Below are 26,806 nucleotides of genomic sequence, written 5' to 3'. Positions count from 1 at the left end.
CAGTAACAAATGTCCTGAGTCAGTATTCAGACAACCGAAAGAGCTCCAGCCCAACATGTTAAGGTTTTTAACTTTATGGTTTAATACATTTTTTTTTTTTTTTGTAGAATCAATGGGTTATACAAAACACCTCTTCTGCCAGACACCTACCTAATATATGCTTCTCCTTCCTTGACGGTGCTCAGAGAGACAAAGTGCCAAAAACAATAAAATACTTAGGAATAAAATTAGCCATGGAAGTGAAAGACCTGAATACTGAAAACAATAAAACATTGATGAAATACACTGAAGGCACAAATAAAAACATATCCCATGTTCTTGGATTGGAAGAATATTGTCAAAATGTCCATACTATCCAATGTGATCTATAGATTCAACATGATACCTATCAAAATCTCAATGGCACTTTCCACAGAAATACAATAAACTATCCTAAAATTTATCCTAAAATAAACTATCCTATACAAAACTATCCTAAAACCACAAGAAATGCCAAAGAGCCAAAGCAATCCTGAGAATGAAGAACAAAGCTGGAGGCATCACACTTCCCGATTTCAAGCTATATTAATCAAAACAGTATGGTACTGGCATAAAAAGAGGCACACAGACCAGTAAAACAGAAGAGAGAGCCCAGATGTATGGCCAACTAAGTTTGACAAGAGCACCAAGAACACATAAGAGGAATAAAAGCTCCCTCTTCAATAAATGGTGCTGGGAAAATTGGATATCCACATGTAAAAGAATGAAACTGGATCTCTATCTTACATCATACAAAAATTAACTTGAAATGGCTTAAAGACATAAATGTAAGACCTGAAACCATAAAACTCCTAGAAGAAAACATAGGGGAAAAGAACCTTGGCATTGGTGGTCTTGGCAATGATTTCTTAGATAAAACACCAAAAGTACAGACAACAAAAAGCTAAAATAAACAAGTATAACTCCACCAAACTAAAGAGCTTCTGCATGGCAATAAAACCTTCAATAAAAAGCAACCTATAGGATGGGAGAAAATATTTGCAAATCATATATCTGATATATCCAAAATATATTAAGCTCATACAACTCAATAGCAAAAAAAAAAAAAAAAAAAAAAAAAAAACCAAACAAATAAAACATTTAAAAAATGGGCAAAGGACTTACACAGACATTTTTCCAAAGACATACAAATGACCAGTAGAAAGAGTCCAAATGTCCATCAACTGATAAATGGATAAAGAAAATGTAGCATATATATATATATACATATATATATACATATATATATATATATATACACAATGGAATATTACTCAGTGATCAAAAAGAATGAAATCTTGCCATTTGCAACAACGTGGATGGAACTGGGGTGTATTATGCTAAGTGAAATAAGTTAGAGAAAGACAAGTATCATGATTTGACTCATATGTAGAATTTAAGAAACAAAACAGATGAGTATAGGGGAAGGGAAGGGAAAATAAGACAAAAACAGAGGAGTCAAACCATAAGAGACTCAAATACAGAGAACAAACAGTATTACTGGAGGGGAGATGAGTGGGGGATGGACTAAATGGGTGATGGGCATTAAGGAGGGGACTTGTTGAGATTAGCACTGGGTATTATATGTAAGTGATGAATCACTAAATTCTACTCCTGAAACCATTACTACACAATGTTAACTAACTTGGATTTAAATTAAAAAAAAAAAAAAAAAGTTACCAAAAGGTATATGAAAAGATGTTTAACATCATTAGTCATCAGGAAAACATGAAACAAAGGCACAATGAGATAGCACCTGAAATCTGTTAGGATTGCTATTATCAACAAGACAAGAAATAACAAATGTTGGGGAAGATGTGGATAAAAGAGAACCTTTATATACTGTTGGTAGAAACATAAATTGATTCAACCATTAAGGACCCTCCAAAAAATGAAAATTGAACTACCATATAAGGATCCAGCATTCCCACTCCTAAGTATATATCTGAAAGGAACTGAAATCAGTATCTCAAACAGATATCTGCACACACATGCTCATTGCAACATTATTCACAATGGCCAAAGTACAGAATCAACCTAAATGTCCTTCAATGGATGAATGGATAAAGAAAATGTATATGTGTACACCACAGATACTGCATGGTGTCAGTTACGTGTGGAATCTTAAAAAAAAAAAAAAAAAAAAAAAGGAAAAGGAAAAAAAGCCAACCCAATTAATAGAAGCAGAAATATAATGGTGGCTACTGGGGAATGCTGAGAGGAGGGGGAAATAGGGTGATGCAGATCAAAAGTACAAATTTTCAGTTATAAGAATAAGTTCTGGAGTAGCTTGGTTGCTCAGTCGGTTGAGCATCCAACTCTTGATTTTGGCTCAGGTCATGATCCCAGTGTTGTGGGATCGAGCCCCGCATCAGGCTACATGCTGAGAGTGGAGCCTGCTGAAGATTCTGTATGTCTTTCTCTCTCTGGCCCTCTCCCCTGCTCATGCACATTCTTTCTTAAAAAAAAAAAAAAAAAAAAAAAAGAGTAAGTTCTAAAGATCTAATGTACAGCTTATGACTATGGTTAATAATATGGTTATTAATGACTATGGTTAATAATACAGTATTATATACTTGAAAGTTGCTGAAAGTAGATCTTACACATTCTCACCCAAAGGAAAACAAAGTTAACTATGTGTGGTGTTGTAGGACAAGTTTCAAGTAAATAGGATGAAAAGCTTCTCTGCTGATAAAAGTTCCACCCTTTCTGTTTCTTCTTTGTTCCTCTAGTATGGAACACAAAGGTGATATATGGAGATGCAGCAGCTATTTTGAAACTATGAAGATATACATAAAGAAAGGCCTTCACCCCAAAGATTAAAAGATACCGTCCAAGACCCTGATGAAACATTGAAGCCACTGCAGGAGTCCTAAACTGCCACTTTCCCTTTTTGCCTAGGCTGTTGTATTTGGGATTTCCATAACCTGTATCTTAACTTCCCCCAAAGTTCTCTAGATAATGATTTAAATCATCAGTATCTACTCCTAATTAAAACTAAAAGTTGAAATGACTTAGACACTAGAGATTTTATATAATTTATTTTCCTTTCGTTAGTTCTCTCGGATCTAGTATCTCCTGTTTATTTCAAAACTGTGAAAGTTGTATATAATTACTTCATATTTGAACACTGCAACAGCTTAAAGTAGTTTCACTGTATCTATTTTCTCTTAACCCACTCATGGTTACTAAAATAATCTTAAAAAAAAAAAAAACCCACAACATTTCTTTTCTTTACTTATAACCCCACACAAAGAACCTCACTACCTCCTGTCCCCTGCACTGACTCTAAATTCCTGATGGTTCACTTCTCCCACGATTTGGAAGTCTTTCAAACAATCTCTTCAATCTCAGCATACATGCCCCTGCACTCTAATCGTGAGCTCATGTTATGGTTTATTTCTTCCTCCTTGTCCATACCATTCTCTACGTGTTTTCTGCCAACTTTCAACCTTCCATTATCCTTTTCCACCAAGTCTGAATTTGGTGTCCCCTACCAAAAAAACAAAAATTAAAACAAAAACAAAAAAACTCTCAGGAAGTTTTTCTGATTCAAATCCTTTACATTACCTCTGTGATTACTATGACCTTGGTTTACAAAAAAAAAAAAAAAAAAAAAAAAAAAAAAAAAAGCAAATATTTAAGCAAACTCTATAGTAAAAACCCTCATATAGATAGTTATAGGGTATTCTTGAATGCAGGGATATTGTTTCTCTTTCATTATACTTGAGTGCTTAGCACACAGCAAGTACTAAAATAAATGAACATGCCCAACATGATTATTTGAGTATATGGTATACATTTACAAATTCAGAAACTATTCATAAGATGACACTCAAAGTTATTCGATTTCAAAAATAACCTACATAGGCATAATACTTAATTTAATGCACTTAAAATCTAAACTGACCAAAAATGTACATATATCACTGAAAATAAGTTAAGAGTTTATTACAATTACCTATGTTCTTTCCTTCTGGAAAACCTAAGCAGTCTAGTTACAAAAATCTAAGAACATCTAATTTTCATAGCAGAGGGTACCTTGCACAAAATTACAGGGCTAGGAGCATTTAATCAATTTACTGATCTGATTGTCTCACCATCCTACCCCTTTGATCCCCCAAGTGCTCTATACTGGGATTTGTAGCTAAGTATATTGTACTTATAAGTACATGATATTTATAGGTGTAATATACTTAAATACTATATGACAACTTTGAAAATAGATACTTTAACAGTTTAACATAACTAAAACTTCAGTAAGTTTTCTAAAATAATTAAAAATCTTGTATAGTCTTGAAAATTGCCATCATTTCATTAGCCAAACTGTTCATGCAAAGAAATTACTGAAAGATATGTATTCTTTTTATATCATGGGCTTCATAATATAAAGAGTGAACTTTTTGAAAACAACTATAGAATAAAACTTTATAAGAGAAAAAATTATTTTCAGGTCTTTGATTTCATCTTATAATACAAATCAAATGTAACTATACTATATATTAATTAGACTGCATTGTTTTTCCCTGCATAGTAAAGATTAAAATAGCACATTCAATCCCAACTTTATTTTCAAATTTGAATTTTTAGTATTTGTTTTACAACTGCAAAGTCTTAAAATTTAATGTTATTAGGAATCAAAATGAATGTTTTCCTTATTTAAGTCTTGGCAGCCTTAACTCTCAAGGCCTGGAGATAAAATTTGATTTAAAAGCCCACTAAGGACAAACTGCTTAATCAGAAATCTGGACTTCACAATTAAGGAATTTCATCACTCACAAAATATGAGGGGGAAAAACTCATATGGCCACAAAACATAAAAATACTCATTTTCATTTAATGTTTTGTGGATCAGAGTGAAGGAGAAAACAGGGATTTTTTTCCTGCTTTACTAGTTATTAAAATCCCTAAATGGTAGCTTTAGAATATCTGTTCATCATAAACACTTATTTTTAAACACAGGTTAACATTATTTTTCTTCACACTGTGGTATCCTAGTGTGGTTTAACCCCAACTCATATAAATTTCTGAAAATGTACAATTAGGTCACTATTCCATTTTAATCATCTCTAGCCCCTAAGTTTATAGTATTTAAAGTACAATTAGGCTAGTCAATTGGAGTTCATTATAATGCTACCATCCCCAATAGTCTGTGGTTCTACTTGAAAATTAAGAAATATAAAAATTCCAGTCACTTCACAACCAGGTCTTAGACTCACTGAGACCTTTTCCTTCAGTCTTATTGTTTACATGAAAATTGCCTACCACAGGCAATTTTGAGCATGATTATAAGCATCAAGTCACTTCTCTCTGAATGTTTTCTGATTTGTGACTTACGAGAATAATTTTAAATAACATCTATTTTACAGGCTTTTAGTAAGGACTAAATACCTTCACCATAATGCAGATGGGTTGTCTTCTGACCTGTTTTTATTCAGTCATGATTTGTCTAGGTATTAAATTTATATATCCCATACTATTTCAATACTTCTCCTCCTTCATGCTTCTCCAACCTGGTTGGGTGGGTGAAAAATATATGGAGGGGAACAAGAAACAAATTTCCTTCACTCAAGTTTTCTTTGACATATAAAAAAGTGAATAATTTTAACGTGGAGCCTGCTTGGGATTCTGTCTCCCTCTCTTTCTGCTCCTTGCCTGCTTGCTCTCCCTTTCTCAAAAAATAATAAATATTTAAAAAAATAAACAATTTTATTCATCCATTCACAAGAGCAGATTTTGAAGAGAAAAGCAACCTTGATAGAAAAATTAAATTTAGAATCAATGGAAGGTAAGAACAGCTCCAAACATAGAGGGGTCAATGTGGTCATAAGAATTAGGATGCCTAAAAGCTCCACCCAGGAAAAGAAGAGCTATTAAACACTGAAAGAAAAAAAAATGGTGGTGACACTACTCTGGAAAGTGAAAGCAGAAGAAATTTTAGCCAATTTCATAAATAAGAAAAAGAAAATCTATCTGAAGAAAAACTTTAGAAGCTTTCTGAGTGAAATGCTATAGAAAACCCTGCACTGTGCCTTCAAGAAAGACTAGAGTTACCATCTGCATTATTCTTCAAAACCTTTGCAAACAGGTATCTATTCCTTTGAATGTGACACAGCAAAGACTAGGATAAGTGGTCAATTTTAAGTGACTTCCATTACTCATCCATTCATCAAATGTGTAACTGAGTGCCCAATTGATGCAGTCACCACAATAGTACATTTTGCACGGCTACCATCTAGAATTCTAGATCTCAGATTTAGTACCAGGTGACTCTAGGAAGCACCACAGAACTACATATAGAATGGATTTTCACCATGCCTGTCAAATACTTGGGGGTCAGTATGCAATGGATTGAATGCAAGACAAATAACTGTGTACTATTACAGTTCCTGGTACGGCATCATAAAGGAAAGAGACATTATTAAAATAAGTACAATTTGAGAACGTTCTTTTTAGTGATGAATATAGAAAAGCAAATCAACACTATTATCTGTGTATTATCTGCTTATTATCTGTGTATCAAGAAACTCCCTTGAGAAATTGCAAATTAGACATGAATTTTAATCCAATTTGCATAGATACAAGAAATCTTAAACTTGAGTTACTTTTGGATGGGTGAGACAAGGTTGATGAGAGATATACTTGGATGAGTTCAAACACTTTGCCCTAATCTGTTGCCAGAGGCCAGATTCTTTAAGGATCTGGCTGCTACTATTGGACTTAGAACAAGCTTTGGAACCAATGGTACAAGCTAATTGCTACCAGAAACTTGACGATATGTTGGAAAATATGCTGAGAAAGAGAACACAACTGAGTCACAGCTAGGTCATGCCACTAAAATTGGCCAGGGAGGTCAAGAAAAATACCAATTTTTAAGTTTTCAAATGGGTTGTAAACTCAAATGTTTACACAGGTGCAGTAGTTAACATAAATAAGTAAAGAAGGCCTGATTAACTGGGGTGAACAAACAAAAGAATGTTGTCATCTAAGAGAAGCTACTATTTAGGTCCTACTGACTGTGGATGTATTATTGTCATACTGCACAATTTTTCAAAGAAAAAAAAAGCCAGAAGTTTAATTTGCATGTGAAATTTAATTTTTAAATATTATTAATTCAATTAAAAAAAAACAAAACTATGTGTGTCAAACAAAACTTCTGTGCAAGCCAAATATAGTACCTAAACCACCAGTTAGTTTATGGTCTCTGGTTATTCCACCCCATTATATAATGGTGGTCAGCTGACGAAATCCCTCCACCGTGAACATAATCACTTCCCCGGCTGGTCTAGTTGATATGAACTCAACAATCAAATACCAGATACTCTCCATTTGGCCGTATACTGTCTTCAGGCAGTGCTGCTGTTCATTAAAGAAAGAGATCTCAGTGCCTATGCGTCCACAAAGAATCCTCAAGTTGAGACTTAACAGACATAAGCCATTTTTCTTTTAAAATACATTTCTTTAAAAAAAATTTTTTTAAGTTTATTTGTTTCTGAGACAGAAAGAGACAGAGCATTAGCTGGGGAGGGGCAGAGAGAGAGGGAGACATAGAACTCGAACCAGGCTCCAGGCTCTGAGCTGTCATAACAGAGCCCGACGCGGGGCTCGAACTCACAAACCAGGAGATCATGACCTGAGCCGAAGTCCGTCCTCAACCGACTGAGCCTCCCAGGCGCCCCTAAAATACATTTCTGTGTTAACTAGAAGGATTTTTAAAATAAAATTTAAGTATGCAGGCCAAAACTATCCCAATTTCACCAAGATATACCTTTGAAACAACATCTATCTTCTAACAGTTTTCCTCTCATTATATGTAGCTTTAGATAAATGAAGAAGAGTGTGAATCTTAACTCTGAAAAGCTTGTTTTCAGCACAATACTAAAGAAAATCAGGGGAAAAAATAGAAATGAAGAGAACATAAGAAAAAATAACTAAATGCAACAGATCTAAGAAAAGTTACCGATAACTTTTATGGTCTTTTATGGAAACAAAATAAAAGATATTAGGGAGCTCAGAAATGCTATAATCACAGCAGTTCATGGACTTCAGACAACATGGGTTAAGGCTCTGATACGTCCAAATAGAACATTCTCCATATTAGCTCTCTCAGAAACCAGTCTATTTTTTTATTTTTATTTTTGAAGAGTTAGAAGGAATGTCAGAAACTATGGTCTTCAAATCCCTTAATTTTACAGAGAGAGAAACTGAAACTACTTTGCTTAAGTGTAGTTAATGGCAGAATCCAGATGATCATCTAGATTTCTTAAAACATGTGGCAATGTTCTTTCTTTTGGATTATTTTTGGAGTTCGGTAAGGTCATGATATATATAAAGATGCATTATCTGGCCATAAGTAACTGCCCATTGAAAATCCAGTCCTCTTGGAAATTAAATAAAAATCTGTACATCGGCTTTGAGGAATCAAATAATGAGAAGCTCTTGCCCTAGAAGACCTTATATTCTACTTGGCAAAATCAGAAATGAATATAAAATGACAATTAAAAATATAAACTGAAATACAATTTAAGACAGCATGACACTATCACAAGGCAAGTATTTCCCAAATCACATACAAAATATTGAATCTAGCCTTTTAAAAATTATATCTCCATTAATAAAAACTCTGCTCTTGTAGCATTTTTTACTGGACAAATTTTATTTTTTTTGTTTCAAACTTTAAATATGATAAAATATAAACAAGATACAGTATCTACAAATGAAAGAATTTCTTGAGCTTAATGAATAAAGCTTTGTCATCCAAGAGCCGTGTTCCTCTGCCTCACTTTTCTATGGTGCATATTAGCTATGAAGCCACAGAGCACAGAGTTCACTGCCTTCACACAGGATAGACCAGCCAGCATGAATTTTTACTTAGACACAAAAGTATCTGATCAAAAACATCTTAGAGCCAAAAAATGCATTTTAAAAAGAGATAAATGAAAGTCAGAATTTGTACAAACACTTAAAACGATTTCAAAGACAAACCGATGATTTTGCCAACTTTCTTAGAACAATTAACAAAATAATGATTAGACAGTCTTTTAAAATTTCTAATAGGTAAAATTTCTAAACAATAGATATTTGCATTTCCTTAAGCACTAGTACTCATGAAAATATTGGCTTAACAATTATGAGCTAAGAAATTTAACATACAACCTCAGTATGAAAAGTAGTCTTTCTCACATGAGTTTTGTTAAATATGCCTTCCTACATATTAGTTTCATATTAATTTAAATTTACTAACTTCCATTTCTGGATGGCTTATAATTACGATGACCAACTGTGTCAGTGTGCCTGTGGATGAAGAGTTTCCTGGGATTGGTGATCTACAGTGCTGAACTGGAACAGCTTGGCAAACTGGGACAGGTGGTCACACTCACTTAAGTTTATGGCCAACCAGTGCTCCTTCTGAGAACAAAAAACCACTAGATAAAATACAAAAGCCATTTATATGAAGACAAATAAGATCTGCTCAGAAGAAATAGAAGGACTAAGACTGCAGAAGGGAGAACATTAAGAAAAGTGAGCTAGTATTTGCAGCCAATTTTACCCTATAGCCATCTGCCAACTCTAACAAAGAAAGCAGGCTAAGACTCCAGGCTGCAATAGCAGAGCTTTTGATGGAGACCTAGAACCTTTAATCAGAAGGTCAGTTTTTCCTTCAGAGCATTTATAGAATTCTGGTGCCTATGTGGAAAAGACTCTGAAAAGTAAAGCAGAGTTTCTGGCATTCTGACATGTCAAAGTCTTAGCATTCAGTACATGCAAGAAGAGGAGCTACTAAAAAACATATCAAGTTCCCAATAAAAATACCTGGAAGGCCACAGGCAAACAAGCGGTGACCGAATCTCTTCTGAACAACAACACAGCCATGGATTAGCATAGTCACTGATTAGATTAAGGTGATCAGCCATCACTCTGTCTGCATGGTGCAGGAGAGAATGACCCTTCTGTGGATAATAACTTATTTTTTCAAACTAAATATCCAGCACTTGGGCCAAATGTATTAGGCATGCCAAAAGACAAAACTACGTGAACAAAACCCAAGAGAAAAAACAAAGAGAACAAGAGGAAAAAAATTCAGATAACCCAAATATTGGAATTCACTGACAATTACCTTAAAATACAATTAATATGTCGGGAAGCCTGGATGGCTCAGCTCAGTCAATGAAGCATCTGACTCTGGCTCAAGTCATGATCTCACAGTTTGTGAGTTCAAGTCCCTCATCAGGCTCACTGCTGTCAGTGAGGAGTCTGCTTGGGATCCTGTCCTCTCTGCTCCTCCCCCACTGCCTCTCTCTCTCCCTCTCTCTCTGAGTTAAATAAACTTCTATATATATACTATATAGTATATATATAATTAATATGTCCAAGACAATAAAGAATGGATAAAAAATATTAAAAGTTTCAATAGATGAACCAAATGCATTTAAGAGAGAAAAAAAGGTCTATAATATAGACCTCATCTGATGTGTGTGTGAACAGATGAAATAGAGAAGACAAAATTAGTAAACCTGGGACAAGTGAACAGAAATATCCAAACTAAAGGACAGAGAAAAAAAAATTAATGTAAAAAACACAGGAGTCTAAGAGAGACAAGTGGCATAGTCAGAAGTCTAATAAGACATAATTGGAATCCCAGAAGAGGAAAAAGAAAATGGACAGAACCAATATCAGAAAAGATAATGACTAAGAATCTTCCAAAACTGATGAAAGACACCACGTATTTTCAGAAACATCAAGCAAAATAAAAAGGAAAGCAAATGAACAAAGAAAACAAACCTAGGGAAAGTAATCACAGTAACATTGCTGAAAACCAGAAAGGAAACCGTTTGCTAACAGAAAGAAAGAAAAACATATTAAGTCTTCTGAATTTCTCAAAACAAAACAAAATGATGGAAGCCTGAAAATATCGAATAACTTTTAAAGTGCTATAACAGCTAATCTAGAATTCTATATCTAATGAAAATATCTTTCAAATTTAAAGTCGAAATTTTTGGGGCGCCTGGGTGGCGCAGTCGGTTAAGCGTCCGACTTCAGCCAGGTCACGATCTCGCGGTCCGTGAGTTCGAGCCCCGCGTCAGGCTCTGGGCTGATGGCTTGGAGCCTGTTTCCGATTCTGTGTCTCCCTCTCTCTCTGCCCCTCCCCCGTTCATGCTCTGTCTCTCTCTGTCCCAAAAATAAATTAAAAAAAAAAAAAAAAGTTGAAAAAAATAAAATAAAGTTGAAATTTTTTTCACAGACAAAAACAAAGAATTTATTACTAAGACACTAAAGAAAATATTAAAGAAAGTTTTTCAGGGAGTTCTTATATTCTAGATTATCTTCATCTTTTCTTATTCAGGTGTGAGGGATGGGTGGCATATAAATATAAGACACAGAAGACAAACCAATGAATTTCTCCTATTCTTCTATCTTCATTATGTCTTGCTTCTGGCTTACTTCAGTCTCTAACTCTCATGAAATGTTGGGAGTTATAAGTGTTACCAAGATAGTAAAATTTCTACCTGTAACAAAAAACCTCCCAGAAGAGGTGCCAAACCCACATGGACACTATCACGCGCCTCTACTCACTCTTACCTCTACCAATTCCCTTCATCCCATCCTACTCCCCAGGTTGTGTGCACAGCACGCAAGCACATACCTCTTTCGGTCTTGTATTTTCCTGCAGGTTAGCAATATCATGGTCTGTAACGATGGAGCAAAAACCTCCACGCCTCTCCAAACACTCGATTAGAATCCTATTTTGCCCTTCAATTGGAGAAGTTTAATCTTAGCCCACTCTCCTAGAAGTTTTCATGACTTAAAAGTTGGGGTGAGGTAGAAAATTTGTATATAGAAACCTAATATAGACACTGTAAGAATAAGTTCAGACTATTTGAAAGTCTTCTCAGGAAGTGGTAGTGGGCCTACCTGCAATATTATGCTCATCTGTCATCATATAAGAAACAGAAAAGATGAGAAAATCTCATTTTTTTAAAATATGAATGCTTCATGAATTTGCATGTCACCCTTGAGTAGGGCCATGCTAATCTTCTCTGTATTATTCCAATTTTAATACAGGTGCTGCCAAAGCAAGCACAAGGGAAAACCTAATTTTTAAAAAATCTTAAATATTAACTCCAAATACATTAGTTCTAGTTGTCCTGGATCCAATATTCCCTAATCTAGCTCTTAAAGACAAGTGGCAAATGAGATTTTGATATTACATACATTTACAGAACTCTTCAGCATGAATTATTCTAGTTGCATGTTTTTTCAATTTTATACATTCTTATGAAAAATCTTAATATTGATCTATAATTTATCCTCATATTTAGCATAGTTTTATGTTAAAAATGTGTATTTATATTGCAAATAATATGTTGAAACCTTGGCACATTAATGCTTTAGAAGTATTAACTTATTAAATTTTATTTATGTTGAACTAAGAATTCACAAGGCTTTCTGTTCAAGACCGACCACACACACACACACACAATCTTTCCCTCCTTAGACTCCATTAATATAAGAAAATATAAAAAGGTATAAACCAAAATTGAAGAGATAAGATACAGACATTCAAAAGTTCAGGAAACTTCTAGATGCAAAGAGTGCTGAGGCAGAGCCTAAGAAGTTACAGGTAACAATAAAAAACGCTGCAGCAGAAGCAGCTGACCTGCTGAGGCAGAACTTGGGCCTCTCCTGAGTGCAGACAGCCATGTACAATGGAGGAAGAGACTTAAGGGCAATAACAAAATGATTTAACTGGTGATCTGTATGTGGGACAGTCCATTCCCCGAAGTTTATCCCGGGGGGGGAAAAAGTGTGGAAGGGATTTTTCTCTAAAGAAATTAAATAAATTACACGGAGGATTAGGCCACTAGGATGGCTGTACACACCTCATCCATATATAAGGAGACTCTGAAAAATATAAAGAAAACACCAGACTAGCTAGAAACTTGGGACAAAATAATAATAATAATAATAATAATAATAATAATAATAATACAGTGATGAGTACACTGGGTTTTCTTTTTCCCATTTCTACCCTAGACTGGATATTAGAGAAGCTGGCAACTCAGAAAACACCAATAAGCACAAACAAAAGAGGGAAAACTGAAAAGCCCTCTAAAAAGCTACTCTCTCTAACCAAAAGACAAGAAAAGGGGTATCCAAGCAAGACAAAAATTGAAGACAATAACCAATCTATTCCAGCCAAATACAACAGATAAAAACTGTAGCCTCCACTTCTCACTCCCTTCAGCAACAGTCAAGTAGACAGCCTAGACTTCTACTCTTGCCAGAATATAACATAGCATTCCAAACCCTGCTACCAGGGTGATGTCAGAAGACCAAGTGAGAAGCTAGCAATTTCAGTTCATCTTGAGCCCAAAATTTCATCCACAACTAGCACTAACAAGGAACCCCATCCTCTCCTTGTTGGTGAGGTATCAGAAACCTACTGGAGAGGCAGGACCCTTACCACTCATCATGGAAGCACACCCTCACAGTCAGCGAAGACCAGAAGTCTGGTATTTCATTCTCATGCTGTAGGAAAAAAAAAACTCTATCCCTTCCCCATTGGGTGGTATCAGAGGCTAGTAAAGTTAGAACTTTTCATCACTGCTCAAGGGTAACATGGCTACCATCCCACCAGTGGAATACAAGTGAATAGCAATAATAAAGTACCTCTCCCCCTCCCAATCAGGATGGTATCAGCAAAGACCTAGTGGGGAGCCTAAACTCCCACCTCTACCCAGCAATAAATAACAACAGACAGCTCCTTCCTTCACCATTACGGGCTATCAACCGTGGCTAAGTGAAGAACCTGGACTTTTACTTCCACCAGCAGTAACAAGGCAGTATCAGGTTTTATCCACCAGGAGGGTGCCAAAAAAGTCCTGTTTTAAATAAGATCCAGTCTTGTAACATAATACCCCAAATGTCCAAGTTTCAATTAAAAAAACACACAGAATACCAAGAATCAACAGATCACAAACTGAATGATAGAAAACAAATGTCAACACCAAGATGGCACAGATGTTAGAATTATCAAACAAGAATTTCAAAGCAGCCATCATAAAAATTCTTGAATAATTACAAACATACTTAAATGAAAAAAAAATATGAAGTCTCAGGAAAGATATATAAGATATAAAGAAGAAACAAGTGAAACTTTGAGAACTATAGTTTAATAACCAAAAAAACCCTCAATGAGTCAATAGTAGAATGGGGAAACAGAAGAAATAAGCAATGAATTTGAAGACAGAACATAGAAATTACCCAATCTGAACAGAGAAACAGACATTCCCCCCTTCCCAAGAAAAGGCCTCAGGAATTTATGGAACTTAAAAAAAATCTTACATTTGTGTCATTAGACACCCACAAAATAAGAAAGATGGGGCTAAAAAGTATTCAAAAAAAATAATGGCTGAAAATTTCCCAAAGTTGGCAGAAAAACATTCCCAGAGTAACCTCCAGATAGGATATATGCAAAGGCATCCATGCCAAAGCACATGGTATCAAACTTCTAAAATATGACAAGAAAACTCTTAAAAGTAGCCAAAGATACAAAGCATTAATTACAGATTTTTTTCATCAAAGAGTATATAAGCCAAATGGAAATGATACAGTATTTTTCAAGTACAAAAGAACAGTCAAACCAGAATTCTCTATCCAGTGAAAATATGCTTCAAGAATGATGGGAAAATCACATCCTAAGACATTCAAACAGGGGGGTGCCTGGGTGGCTCAGTCAGTTAAGAGTCCGACTTTGGCTCAAGTCATGATCTCCTGGTTTGTGAGTTCCAGCCCTGTGTTGGGTTCTGTGCTGGCAGCTCAGAGCCCGGAGCCGGGAGCCTGCTTCAGATTCTGTGTCTCCCTCTCTCTCTGCCCCTTTCCACTCATTCTCTCTCTCTCTGTCTGTCTCTCTCTCTCTCTCCCCCAAAATAAAATATTTTAAAAAATTGAAAAAAAAGACATTCAAAGAAAATTTGTCACCAGAGACCTACCCTAAAAGAATGACAAAAGGAAGTTCTCTAAACACAAAGAAAATGATAAAAAAGTGAAATCTACAAGACAATGATGAAGAAATCAAAGATGTAAATAAACACAGAGACTTTCCATACCATATCAATGGGTTGGAACATTTAACATAGTTAAGATGCCAAGTCTTCCCCAAATTGATTCACAGGTTTAATCCAATTCCTATAAAAATTCTGGCAAGATTTTTTTTTTTGTAGATACAAACAAAATCATTCTAAAATTTATATGGAAAGGCAAAGGAACAGAAGAGCCAAAAAAAAAAATTTTTTTTTACCAGTTTTCAACAAGCATTCAAGTCTTTATTTCAGATAGCCATTTAAAAATACAGACAGCTTCACGAATCTGCATGTCACCCCTGTGCAGTGGCCATGCTAATCTTCTCTGTATCATTCCAATTTTAGTATGTGTGCTGCCAAAGTGAGCATGAGCCAAAACAATTCTGACCAAAAATCATGTGAGAGCAATCACTCCAGATGATTTCAAGACTGATTATATGGCCACAGTAATAAAGACTATGTGTTATTGGTGGAACGACTGAGACAAATTAATGGAATAGAGAACTCAGGACCAGCCCACACAAGTATGGCCAACAGATCTGTGACAAAACTGCAAAAGAATGGAGGAAATACAGTATTTTCAAAATAATGCTGCTGAAATAATATCTACAGACAAAAAATTAAATCTTGACCTAAACCTCACACCTCATACAAAAATTAACTCAAAATACATCAGAAATTAAAACATAAACTATAAAACTTGTAAAAAAAAATAATATAGGAGAAAATCTTCAGGACCAAGGTCTTGGGAAAGACTCCTTCAACATTACACCAATACCATGAAAAGGCAGGGGGTGAGAGGGTGAGGGGAACCCAATTAAGTTGGAATTCATCAAAATCAAAAACTGTTAGGGCACCTAGGTGGCTCAGTCAGTTAAGAATCTGACTTTTGATTTCAGCTCAGGTCATGATCTCACAGGTCCGTGAGAATAAGCCCAGCATTGGGCTCTGCTAGGTTTATTCCACAAAGAGCCTGCTTGGGATTCTCTCTCTCCTTCTCTCTCTGCCCCTCCCCGGTTCAAACTCTCAAAATAAATGGATAAACATTAAAAAAAAAAAAAAAAAAAAAAAGCCTTTGATCTATAAAAGACCCTGTTAAGAGGGTAAAAAGCAACAGAAAATATTGCAAACCACATATCTGACAAATGACCTATACCTACAAAAAGTTCTCTCAGAATTCAATGTTGAAAACAAAATCCAAGTAGAAAGTAGCCAAAAGAAATGAAGAAACATTTTACCAAAGAAAAAAAATGGATGAGAAATAAACATATGAAAATATGTGCAATATCATTAGCCATTAGGGAAATGGAAAAAACCATGAGACACACTCCCATCAAAACAACTTAAAATAAAAAATAACAATACAAATATTTATGAGAATGTGAAGAAACTGGACCTCTCATAAACTGATGAGAATATAAAATGGTACAGCCATTCTGGAAAATAGTTTGGCCATTTCTTTTTTAAAAAATAAACGTACCATTCAACCTAGCAATCACACTCCTGGGCATTTATCCCAAAGAAATGAAAACTTCTATCTGTATAAAAACTTGTACACATTGGTTCATAGCAGCTTTACTTGTAATAGCCAAAACCTGGAAGTAATCAAAATGCCCTACAATGGGTGAATAGCTGCACAAACTGTGGTACATAAATACCATAGAATATGACTAAGTAACGAAAATGAACTGATATATGCAGCAACTTGAATGGATCTCAAGGAAGTTATGCTGAGTGAAAAAAATAAATAAATACCCAAAAGTCATAGCCTGCATGATTCCATCAAAATGACAAAATTATAGAAAGAGAGAAGAGATTGGTGACTGTCAGGGCTTAGGGACTGGAGGGGAGGAGTGTCCATAGAAGGCTAGGCGTTAAGTATAAAAGGACATCATGGGGGTGCCTGGGTGGCTCAGTCGGTTGAGCATCTGTGACTGCGGCTCAGGTCATGATCTCACTTTTGTGGGTTCAAGCCCCGCATCAGGATCTACACTGACAGCTCAGAGCCTGATGCCTGCTTTGGATTCTGTGTCTCCCTCTCTCTCTGCCCCTCCCCTGCTTGTACTCTGTCTCTGTCTCTCAAAAAATTAAACATTAAAAAAAACTTTTAAATAAAAAAAAAAAAAAGGATAGCATGAAGAACTTTCTGGTAATGAAACAGTTCTGTATCTTGACTGCAGCAGCAGTTACACAAATCTACATATGATAAAATGGTACAGAATCACACCCACACTATGCTAATATCAAATTCCTGGTTTTGATTGTCATACTTCAATATTTAAGATATAACCATTGGCAAAAACCTGGATGTAGAGTACATGGGGACCTCTCTGTACTATCTTTGCAACTTCATATTGCAATCTATAATTATTCCAAAATAAAAAGTTAAAAATAACTATCAGGTGATACACAAGAACTTCTAACAGCTTCCTTAGAGGAAATAAAACACCTATCTATTAAATCTACTTAAAGAAAATAAGTTTGCTCTGTTATTTTTTTGGCTCAGGAAGAGAGACAGGTTTTGAAAACACCTCACTGATATTTTCAGTTGAGAAATGTCATTAATAGTGTAAAGTAAAAATTGCATTGCTTATATGAAGGCATTAAAAAGTTAAAAATCAGTGTTAAAATGTATTGAGATTCACTGCACATTGTCTTTAAAAAATGAAATTGATTCCATAGTTAATTGTAACAAAATCTAAATCCATATAAATTTAACTCTAAAATCACATCTCTTCAAACTACTTTATATAGTAAAATGTTATTTTTGTTATGTAAAACATTTGCAATACCAATAAAGTGGAAGTAAAATGAGGCCACTTAAAGTGAATGAAATGATTCCTCAAAAAAAAAAAAAAAAAAAGTTATACAGCCCTAGGTGTTAGAGATATTCCATTATCAGTAAAAAATATACAAATACACACAGTCCACAACTAGCCAATATTTTAATATACAATTTAGCTGATATGTAAAAAGTGCTTTCAGGATCTGTTACCACCTAAAATAATACATCATATAATTTTCAAAAATGGTTCTTTGACTTCTAACCTCTGCTCTTCTTTAGAATTACCTGTGAGGGGGAAAAAATGAAGATTCATATTATACACAAGGCACATAAAACAGAATTCCTCAACAAAATGTTAAATCATCCTATGTGTATAATATGCAAGATTCTGAATTTGTAAAATACAATTTGGAAGGTGCTTAGGGAATTTTTTGCCGTATAATGGTCCTAGACTTCCCTAAAATAGTCTACTTCTCTCAAAAAATGTGAAACATGCAATTCTCAAAATTTGGTTTTATAGTCACTTCTGAATGTCAATTTCTTCAAACGTAAGCCAAAAGTACCCAGATTAATGGCTCCCAACTTGAGGTTTGTAAGCAATTTAGTAATCCAGGGAGTTAAAGAATGTTCCAAAAGTCGAAAATCCTATTATAAATCAAGCATTTAACAACTAGAAAGCAATACAAATCCACTGTAACACCAAATTTCTTACATTTGAGCTGGAATCATATCAATTTAGAGACCAAGACTAGTCATCTTATGCTAAAAAGCTCATTAGATAGACAATTTTCAAAACATATAGCCCATGAGAAAATAAAATTAGATCTCTAGCTGTAAAAGACAGGAAGCATTAGACCAAAATATATCCAAAATTTTTTTTAAAGAATTTACCTACTTATAGGTAAGTACACCTATAATTAATAAAAGCAAACTATAAATTTTAAATGTGCACATACACTCTTCAAGCCCTTAAGCTTTGCTCTTCACCTGTAGAAAAAGACTTATATTCACTTTAATAGTCTAGAAACTTATTGGAATATAAGATAATTGAAAGCCCATAAAAAAGTATCAGGGCATGTACATTTCTAAGCTTCCACAGAGGCCACCAAGTAGGTCTATATCCCAGGCCAGTAACTTCTCTGGTTCTACACGTTAGTACCACAAAAGAAAGTACAACATACTCAAATTTACAAAATGCTGAGTATATTATACACTCAAATCTTTAAAATACTAAGTTAAATAGAGTTCAACAAGTTTCTTTACTGCTGCATCTCATAAGCTTTTATAACTTTACATAACTACAGTTACATAAAGATGATAACACTGTGGGAAACTGGATAAAAGGTACATGGGAACTCTATTATTTTTGCATCTGTGAGTCTATAATAATTTCAAAATAAAAAAACATTAAACAAGTCTACCAAGAGGTAGACTGTCAAAAATAAGTCTTTCTCCCACATCATCCCCCAGTCAATCATGGTTGTCAATTTCTTGCGTAGTATTACAGAAACAACCTTTATATAAAATATTGTGACTATTCAAAGAGATATAGTACATCATCTAAATTTATCTGACCCCCAAAGCATTTTATGATGGGGCATCTACTAACATCAAATGAAAATAGTGATCTTGGGATATATTTGGGAAAAAACTACCCTAGGCATCATACTCTTACATTGTATAGAAATGCCAGTAAGACACAATCCTCTCTGTTTATATTAGTGATTTGATTCATAAGTCATTTGAATGCCAAAGTTAGAAAAACAAATAATTAGGAAAATTTTAAGTGATCATGAAGTTCTCATAAATTTCGAGAACCTTGTCAACTATATACGGCCTACTATTAAATCATACAGATTAGCAGCCAAACATTTATCTTCCCCTAAGTAATGATAAAGCAGTGGCCACGAATCTTTCCATCAGAAATCCACAATATAAACATATAGAAAAAGAAAATCTAACTCCATAATTAAAACCCATTAACATAAAAAGCCAAACATCCCTCTGCGGTAGGCAGCTGCCTAGGCTGCCATGTACCTAAGCAAGTGTCACACCACTAGGAGAAGAGCAGCTGACATAACCGGTTGGCATTCTGGGCCTGGTTCATGCCAACTCTGTTGTTAACTTGTTAACTATACCGGGATGCCAGCATAATCAAAAAAAAAAAAAAAAAAAAAAAAAAAAAAGCCAAGCATCAACTCAGTCAACAAAGCTGAATAAGGAATCCAAATCAGACAGAAGGGATACACTAGAGGATATTTTTTAAGTTAATTCTTGCTCAAGTAAAGTAAGTCAGATTTTACCTTTGCTGCAGCCTGTACATGCTCCTTTTTAATGACTCCACACTTATTCTCAAAAGCATTCATCCTGGACTCTTCTGCTAAACGCTGAACAAACAGTAAACAATTCAGGTGCACCTTGAAAGAGAAAATTCAAAAGGGCTTTTAAACTCAAACACTGATACTCTGAAATAATGGTTTTTAAAAATAAGATTCCAAAAGTTAATGTTGTAATATTTACTAGTATAAGTTAATTCACTAACACAAAATTCAATTTAATATAAGTCCAACTTAAATTCAACACAAAAGAGACTTAGTCATTGCAATACATGAAACAAGCCTATATAAGGCTGACCAAAGGCCAGAGATGATACCATTTATTGTAAAGCATAATTACAAAGTTTATGTAGGACTCTATTAAATAGCAAATATTCTTCCTTCCAGTTCCAAATAAATTTGAATTGATAATGGAATTTCCCAAAAATTTAAAATCAAAAGGTATCAACAATTATATTTAAAGCTAATCATCTCTCATGCTATAATCCAAAGGCTTAAGATATTTTAATCAGATATTTAATTTGAAATATCTATTCAAAAACATGTTAGAGGCACCTGGGTGGCTCAATTGGTTAAGAGTACAACTCTTATTTCAGCTTAGTTCATGATCTCATGGTTCTTGAGTTCAAGCCCCACATCCAGCTCTGCACTGACAGCATGGAACCTGCTTGGGATTCTGTCTCCCTCTCTCTCTGCCCCTCCCCTGCTTGTTCTCTACCTCTCTCTCTCAAAAACAAGTAAACATTTTTTTAAAAGGTTAATAATTGAAATATTAAAAGTTTACTGAAAAGTATATATATAAAGGTCAAGTTACTTGTCATCCAACATATCAAAATAATCATATCTACTACTACTAATCTTTAAGGCTCTTTTTAAGACATTAAAATAGATAACATAAGCAAATAAATATTAATCATTTAGGTACAGCTAGATAATATCTTTAATATATTGGTCATTTATATAATATTATATGCTCTTTGCAGTAGAACAATACTCATCTAATATTTACTATCTTGTGTACTGCACACAACCACTCCTCCACAGTTCACTAAACATTAAATAACTAGATAATGTGGTGTTTTAAATTTAAATATTATACAGAAATCTTTAGTAGGTGGTTTTAGGTGTTTAAGAATGTGTTAGTGATATTTGGAAAAAATAGAGGAGATTGGGAATTTAAATTTAATGAGATAAAGAACCTATGGAAAGAGATAGTCCTTTGGTACTTTTTTTTGATGTGCTGTCTTAATTCTCACAAGAACTCTAGGGTAAAGCACCCAATTCTGATTCTTTACGTAATGCCCTGTCATTCAGTTCTTTTTTAAACTTCTAATGATAGCCCATTTCCTTCTGCAGCAAAAACATTCCATAATACGGCACAATTTCCTGTTAATCTAGATTTCCTACTTCTAAAGATATAATAGCTTCCAGATATGCCCAGGATAAATTCCTTAATACTAACCCCATTTGACTAGGCTTTTCCAGTTTCATCTCTCACCATTCTCAGCTCACAGTTCTATAGTAAGTCTTTTGAACTTCTTTTGGTATTCAAATACAACCTTGCCTACCGGCATCCTACTAGTTTGTAGACTTCTCTGAAAAGTCCAACTACCCCCAATATGTAAGGTTATGCACCCTGAACTTCTCACAACTGTACACACTACATACATTATGCAGCAATTTCTCACCTGTCTTCCTCAATGTACTATATAAGGGGAAGAATTATGTCTAATTTCCCCAACATTGTATCCTCAGTGATCTTTAGCCATTTATACACACACACACACACACACACACACACACACACACACACACACACAAGGTAGTCAACAATTAGATCCGTCCATCTCTCCACAAATTAGGCAAAAAAAATTTTTTAGTCAATCTGCAATGAACCACACTCTGTTTTGGAGAACTGATGGGTGTCATAGAGAAGGGGAATGGGGGGATTGGAAAATGGGTGAAGAAGTATAGGAGATACAGGCTTCCAGTTATGGAATGAATAAGTCACTGGAATAAGTCACTGGAATGAACAAGTCATGGGAATAAAAGGTACAGCTCAAGAAATATAGTCAATGTATTGTAACAGCGTTGTATGGTGACAGATGGTAGCTACACCTGTGGTGAGCAGAACATACACACTTGTTGAATCACTATGTTGCGCATCAACTATACTTCACTTTTGAAAAAATGAAAAGGCAAAAAACAAAAATTCCCAAACTGCTTTGAGATTTAGTTCACCCTATTAACCTATGTGGAAAGACCTGCCTTATAAACATGAGCCACAGGTACTGAGACAAATTAATATTACTTTTTTTAATGTCACAGCATTTTTTTTTAAAGCAACCTAATCCTCTATCATAAAACAGCTAACTGAGTGGTGCCACTCAAATGCACTAAGGTTTAAATTAAAATGGTCATAACAAAAACAAATTTTACGGTATCCCACAAGGCACTCAAACTTCAAAATGACCATTCTATCAAAAATTTACTTGGGAAAAAAAGTCAGTTTGCTTGAAAGATAAAGCGAAAGATAACTTACAAAGAAATATCCATTCCTTTACAGTGTCAATTGGCCAAAAGACTGGGCCAGCCTGATTTCCTCCTCCCTTCATCATAGCACTTTTCAATTTTACACAAACCATAAGCATCCAGATATTTGCACAGCATTACTAGTGAGAAATCTGAAAAACAACTAATCCATGAGAAAGCTGAACAATGTATTCAGATTAATAGATGTACTCACCAGTACTGGACATGGGGATATACAATCAAGTCATAAATTAAAACAACAAAAAGCCAGTGCAGAAGAACTATGAAATAACACAAAGACTTTATGAGTAAAATGTTATAAATAATAACCCACATTAATTACCATGCATTCCCAACACTAATTGTATACTCATAATACTCAAAGTACTGTACCAAACAGTAGGAATACAAAAAGTTCCCAATTCAAAGTCCCCATCCAATGAGAGAACCAAATCTATACGAAATTAAAGACAAACATTTGACCATAGATGATACAGAAAGATAAAGTTGGTCCTAAGATTAAGGAGGACTCGGAGTGGCTGGCATTTGAACTAAATTTTGAAACTGGGAGTTTACCAAGTAGAGTGAGAACATCTTCAGGTAGAAGAAATACTATATACAAAAGACAACAATACTATATACAAAAGACAAACCTATATACAAAGTAGATTGGTTTTGGGGCTCCTGGCTGTGCTCGGTTGGTGGAGTGTGCAACTCTAGATCTTGGGGTTGTAAATTTGAGCTCCACGTTGAATGTAGAGATTATTTAAAAATAAATTCTTTAAAAAAAAGTGGATTAGTTTTCTTTTAAAGATAATGGGAGACAAAAAGGATATGTATGGTTCCTTATTCTCAAGAAGATGCATACCACACTGGGAGTCAAAACTGACATATGAAACTTAGAGAACAGTGCCAGAGTCTCAATAGCTAAACTGTAATCACTGCTATCAAAGTTCAGAAAAAACAGATCAAAACTGACCACCATAATTGTAGAAAAGTTTATGGATGACGGGGGACACTTGCTGGATAAGATTACAAAGGGTCAAAAGCAAGCAGAAAACCATAAGCAAAGAAACCAAGGTGATGGATGACACATACAAGACAGTGAAGGAGAACCAACACAAGCCAAAGACAAGCATACAACCTAGGAACAGATGCCAACAGAAGCCTCCTTTCCTCTACCACTGCAACTGCTTGACATTTCCCTTGTCTCCTACAGCACCTGGATCCCAATCCACAATAGAGCCCACCTGTCCATGGATCACTTTGAGGCAGGCAGCTCAGGGAGGACTATGGGAGGACTCTGACTACTTGAGAAATTTCTGCCAAATAATCTGCTCCAGTTTGTAATCTCATAGATATTCTGGAGCAGGTACATTTCCTCCCCCTCCAATTAGAAACCCAGCACCAATGAAAACTCAAGAATAAATTCCTAAAAATGTTCTGCAGATCATTTTATTTAATCCAGCTCATTATGCTATTTTGCCATTGGGGGAGAGGGGCATTCAAAATTGTTTACATGACTCTTGAAAAACACAGATTTTTTTTAATACAGTACTGTAAATGCATTTTCTCTTATGACTTTCTTAACATTTTCTTGTCTCTATCTTACTTTATTGTAAGCATACAGTATGTAATACATATACAAAAAATGTGTTAATCAACTGTTTTATGTTACCAGTAAGGTTCTGGTCAACAAGAGACTATTAGTAGTTAAGTTCTTGCAGAGTCAAAGTTATACATGGATTTTCAACTTTGGGGAGTGGGGGGGTGGAAGGGGTCATTCAAGGGTCAACTGTATTGTCTTTTCTTACAGGGTCTTGAAAGGGATAAAAAAGAAGGGCAGGAGATATCAGAAGGGCTACTTTTCCCAGAAGAAAAAAAAAGCTATTTTGGCTTCAGAAACCAAATAATGGAAAAGTGAAGACAATTCTATAGTACTCTAGCAAAAACAGAAACACTGCACTTGCAGGCAACAGATGGGAAGGCAGTTAGTGAATTCGGGAAGGCTACAGAGAAGAGTTGAAAACACCCAAGGTAGCTTAAGAACAGATAGATGACGCATTCTGAAGACATTCTCCAAGCCATATATCCTGGCTACCCACAATTCTTTACCTTGACTTCCTGGAAATTAGGTGCCCACTTACAATGGCTCCTTTACTCAAAAAGCTCCTGACAAAAGGGAGGAAGTGCCTCTTTTGGTTTAAACCTAGGGAAAGAGTGTTTATTCTGCTAGAAAGCAATATGCTCCAGGCATACAACATAAAAACTCTCAATTTATTTCAAGATAGAAATATTACACAGTGGTTTTGGTTATGGTGAGCATTATGCTGCAGGATTATGAGTAAGATAAACAAGTTTTACTGGTTTGCCTTGAAAACTCAACTAACAGGTGCTCTATTTGTCTAGGAAAATAAATTCACAGTTGAAAGCACACTGCTTACAAGTAAACTTAGATCAGTGTTCTTTAATAAGTAAGCTAAAGTAGAGGAAACAGGGAAATATGTTTGGTTAACTAAGTAAAAATGGGGGTAAGGGAGAAAGACAAGGAAGGAGGTACACATTTAAAAGCCATGTCAGTAATACCCTTTACAAGAGATAAATATAACCCAGCCTGAATTCCAGATTTTTTTTTTTAACTGTATCTTTCATACCTTTCTCAAGTACACTTAAGCGCAGTACCAGACTGTGCTCTGGAAAAGTGATATGTAAAAGCCAAAAGCAGAAATTAACGTTAGTTTTCTTAAGATGATGTGGCTAATAGCCTCCCGTAAAAAAGGTCCGGATATTTATATTTCAGCGGGCCCCGGGACAACTAAGCGTCATACGAACTGACCAGCCAAACCGGAGCAAACCTGCCCTAGTCATTGCTGGAAACGCCTTAAACGGAGGCCTGAAAGAGCTGGGGTGGCAAAATAAAACCTGGGGTTTATTTCCTTTACCTTTCCTTGCCCCACTCCCACCCAAAAAAGGGACAGAATCTCACCAGTAAGTCGCCACTTGTCTCTAGACGAAGGTGAGGCTTCTGTCGCTTGAAGACGCGCTTAAGAAAGCCCCGGGGAGCCTTCCGTTTTATCTTCTTTCTCTGGGAGACTGTGGTCGAGGGCGCCATTCTCTCCCTCAGGCACTAGCCGCCTTCGCTACCAAGATCCTCCTGGCACCGCACTGAAATTCACACCCGAACGGACAGCAGGAAGCACCCAGCCACTGGGACACTCCTTCAGGCCCGATACCCCAGCCCGAACGTTTGAATCCGCCGCCAAAGGAGTGCGCCCGGCGCTCGGTAGTGACGTAGGCTTGGCGCAAGCCCCGCCCCCGGAGGCGCCCGGGTAGAAAACACCCTCCTCGGTGGGGGCCTAGGGATGTCATTAAAGGGCCAGGCTTACGTTCTTCGATTTTTGTGTAATATCAGCGCTTTAGAACTATTTCTCCTGTGTTTCACAGAAGTGTTGAGAAATTATGGAAAATGATTGTATGCCAAGGCAATTACACTTACTGAACCTAATACCAGCGGACTGAGAAGTAGATGAATAAATGTTTGTGATGTTTTATCAGGATTCCTGAAGAAACAATGCTTTCCTAACAAGACATGATTTTCTGATATTAATGCCTAACAATTTACACATTTACATAATTTCATTTGATCTTACTTGAGGTCTTTTATGATTCTAGCTTTTCTTTACAAATGCTGCTCCTTTTCATTTTAAGGCCCCTGCACTTAACCTTGCAATAAATTCAGGTGTAGTTTAAGTGCTACCTCATTGAAATCCTTGCTATTTCTCCCAAACAATTAACTTTTTTATCTTCTGTGCTACAGGACACTAGTCCCTAAACTCTATTGTGCATCAGTGAAGCACCACTCTCAGAGGTTCTGATTCAATAGATCTGGATGGGACTTGAGAATTTGCATTTCTAACTAATCAGGCCATGTTGGCACTGCTAGTGTGAGGACCACACTGAGAACACTGTGATTTTCATTGTAATTACCTCTAATACTATACCTGTAGTAATTATTGTGATTTCCGTATCCACACAGTTGATCGTTCCACTAT

General features: G+C 35.4%; 1 protein-coding gene and 2 non-coding genes across 3 annotated transcripts; all 3 read right to left on the bottom strand.

Annotated features, from left to right (window-relative positions):
* Positions 1-11,994: 11,994 nt before the first annotated feature.
* LOC132668075 (U6 spliceosomal RNA) lies at positions 11,995-12,100 on the bottom strand. The gene has a single exon (XR_009605445.1). It is a non-coding gene; the product is annotated as a U6 spliceosomal RNA (small nuclear RNA).
* Positions 12,101-15,363: 3,263 nt separating this feature from the next.
* Positions 15,364-15,470, bottom strand: LOC132668068 (U6 spliceosomal RNA). Its single transcript, XR_009605440.1, has one exon. It is a non-coding gene; the product is annotated as a U6 spliceosomal RNA (small nuclear RNA).
* Positions 15,471-18,027: 2,557 nt separating this feature from the next.
* Positions 18,028-26,029, bottom strand: CENPW (centromere protein W). Its single transcript, XM_060616594.1, has 3 exons — positions 25,741-26,029; positions 20,190-20,303; positions 18,028-18,171 (listed from the first exon to the last, which is right to left on the bottom strand). Exons 1-3 carry the CDS (start codon positions 25,864-25,866, stop codon positions 18,145-18,147), a joined length of 267 nt encoding a protein of 88 aa, XP_060472577.1. The 5' UTR covers positions 25,867-26,029; the 3' UTR covers positions 18,028-18,144.
* Between the last annotated feature and the right edge of the window lie 777 nt (positions 26,030-26,806).

Source organism: Panthera onca, chromosome B2 (genome assembly GCF_046562875.1).
Source record: "Panthera onca isolate mPanOnc1 chromosome B2, mPanOnc1 haplotype 2, whole genome shotgun sequence".
Classification (NCBI taxonomy): Eukaryota; Metazoa; Chordata; class Mammalia; order Carnivora; family Felidae; genus Panthera; species Panthera onca.
The sequence above is the reverse complement of the archived record's forward strand: the minus strand, read 5'-3'. Positions and strand labels throughout refer to the sequence as shown.

What these genes read in the sequence shown, in the direction of transcription:
- CENPW (XM_060616594.1), bottom strand. Translation starts at nt 25,866, where the DNA reads ATGGCGCCCTCGACCACAGTCTCCCAGAGAAAGAAGATAAAACGGAAG. An exon ending in AGACAAGTGGCGACTTACTG is followed by an intron (nt 20,304 to 25,740) that starts GTGAGATTCTGT and finishes TTCTCTTTCAAG; the next exon opens with GTGCACCTGAATTGTTTACT. An exon ending in ATGTACAGGCTGCAGCAAAG is followed by an intron (nt 18,172 to 20,189) that starts GTAAAATCTGAC and finishes TCCCCCTCACAG; the next exon opens with GTAATTCTAAAGAAGAGCAG.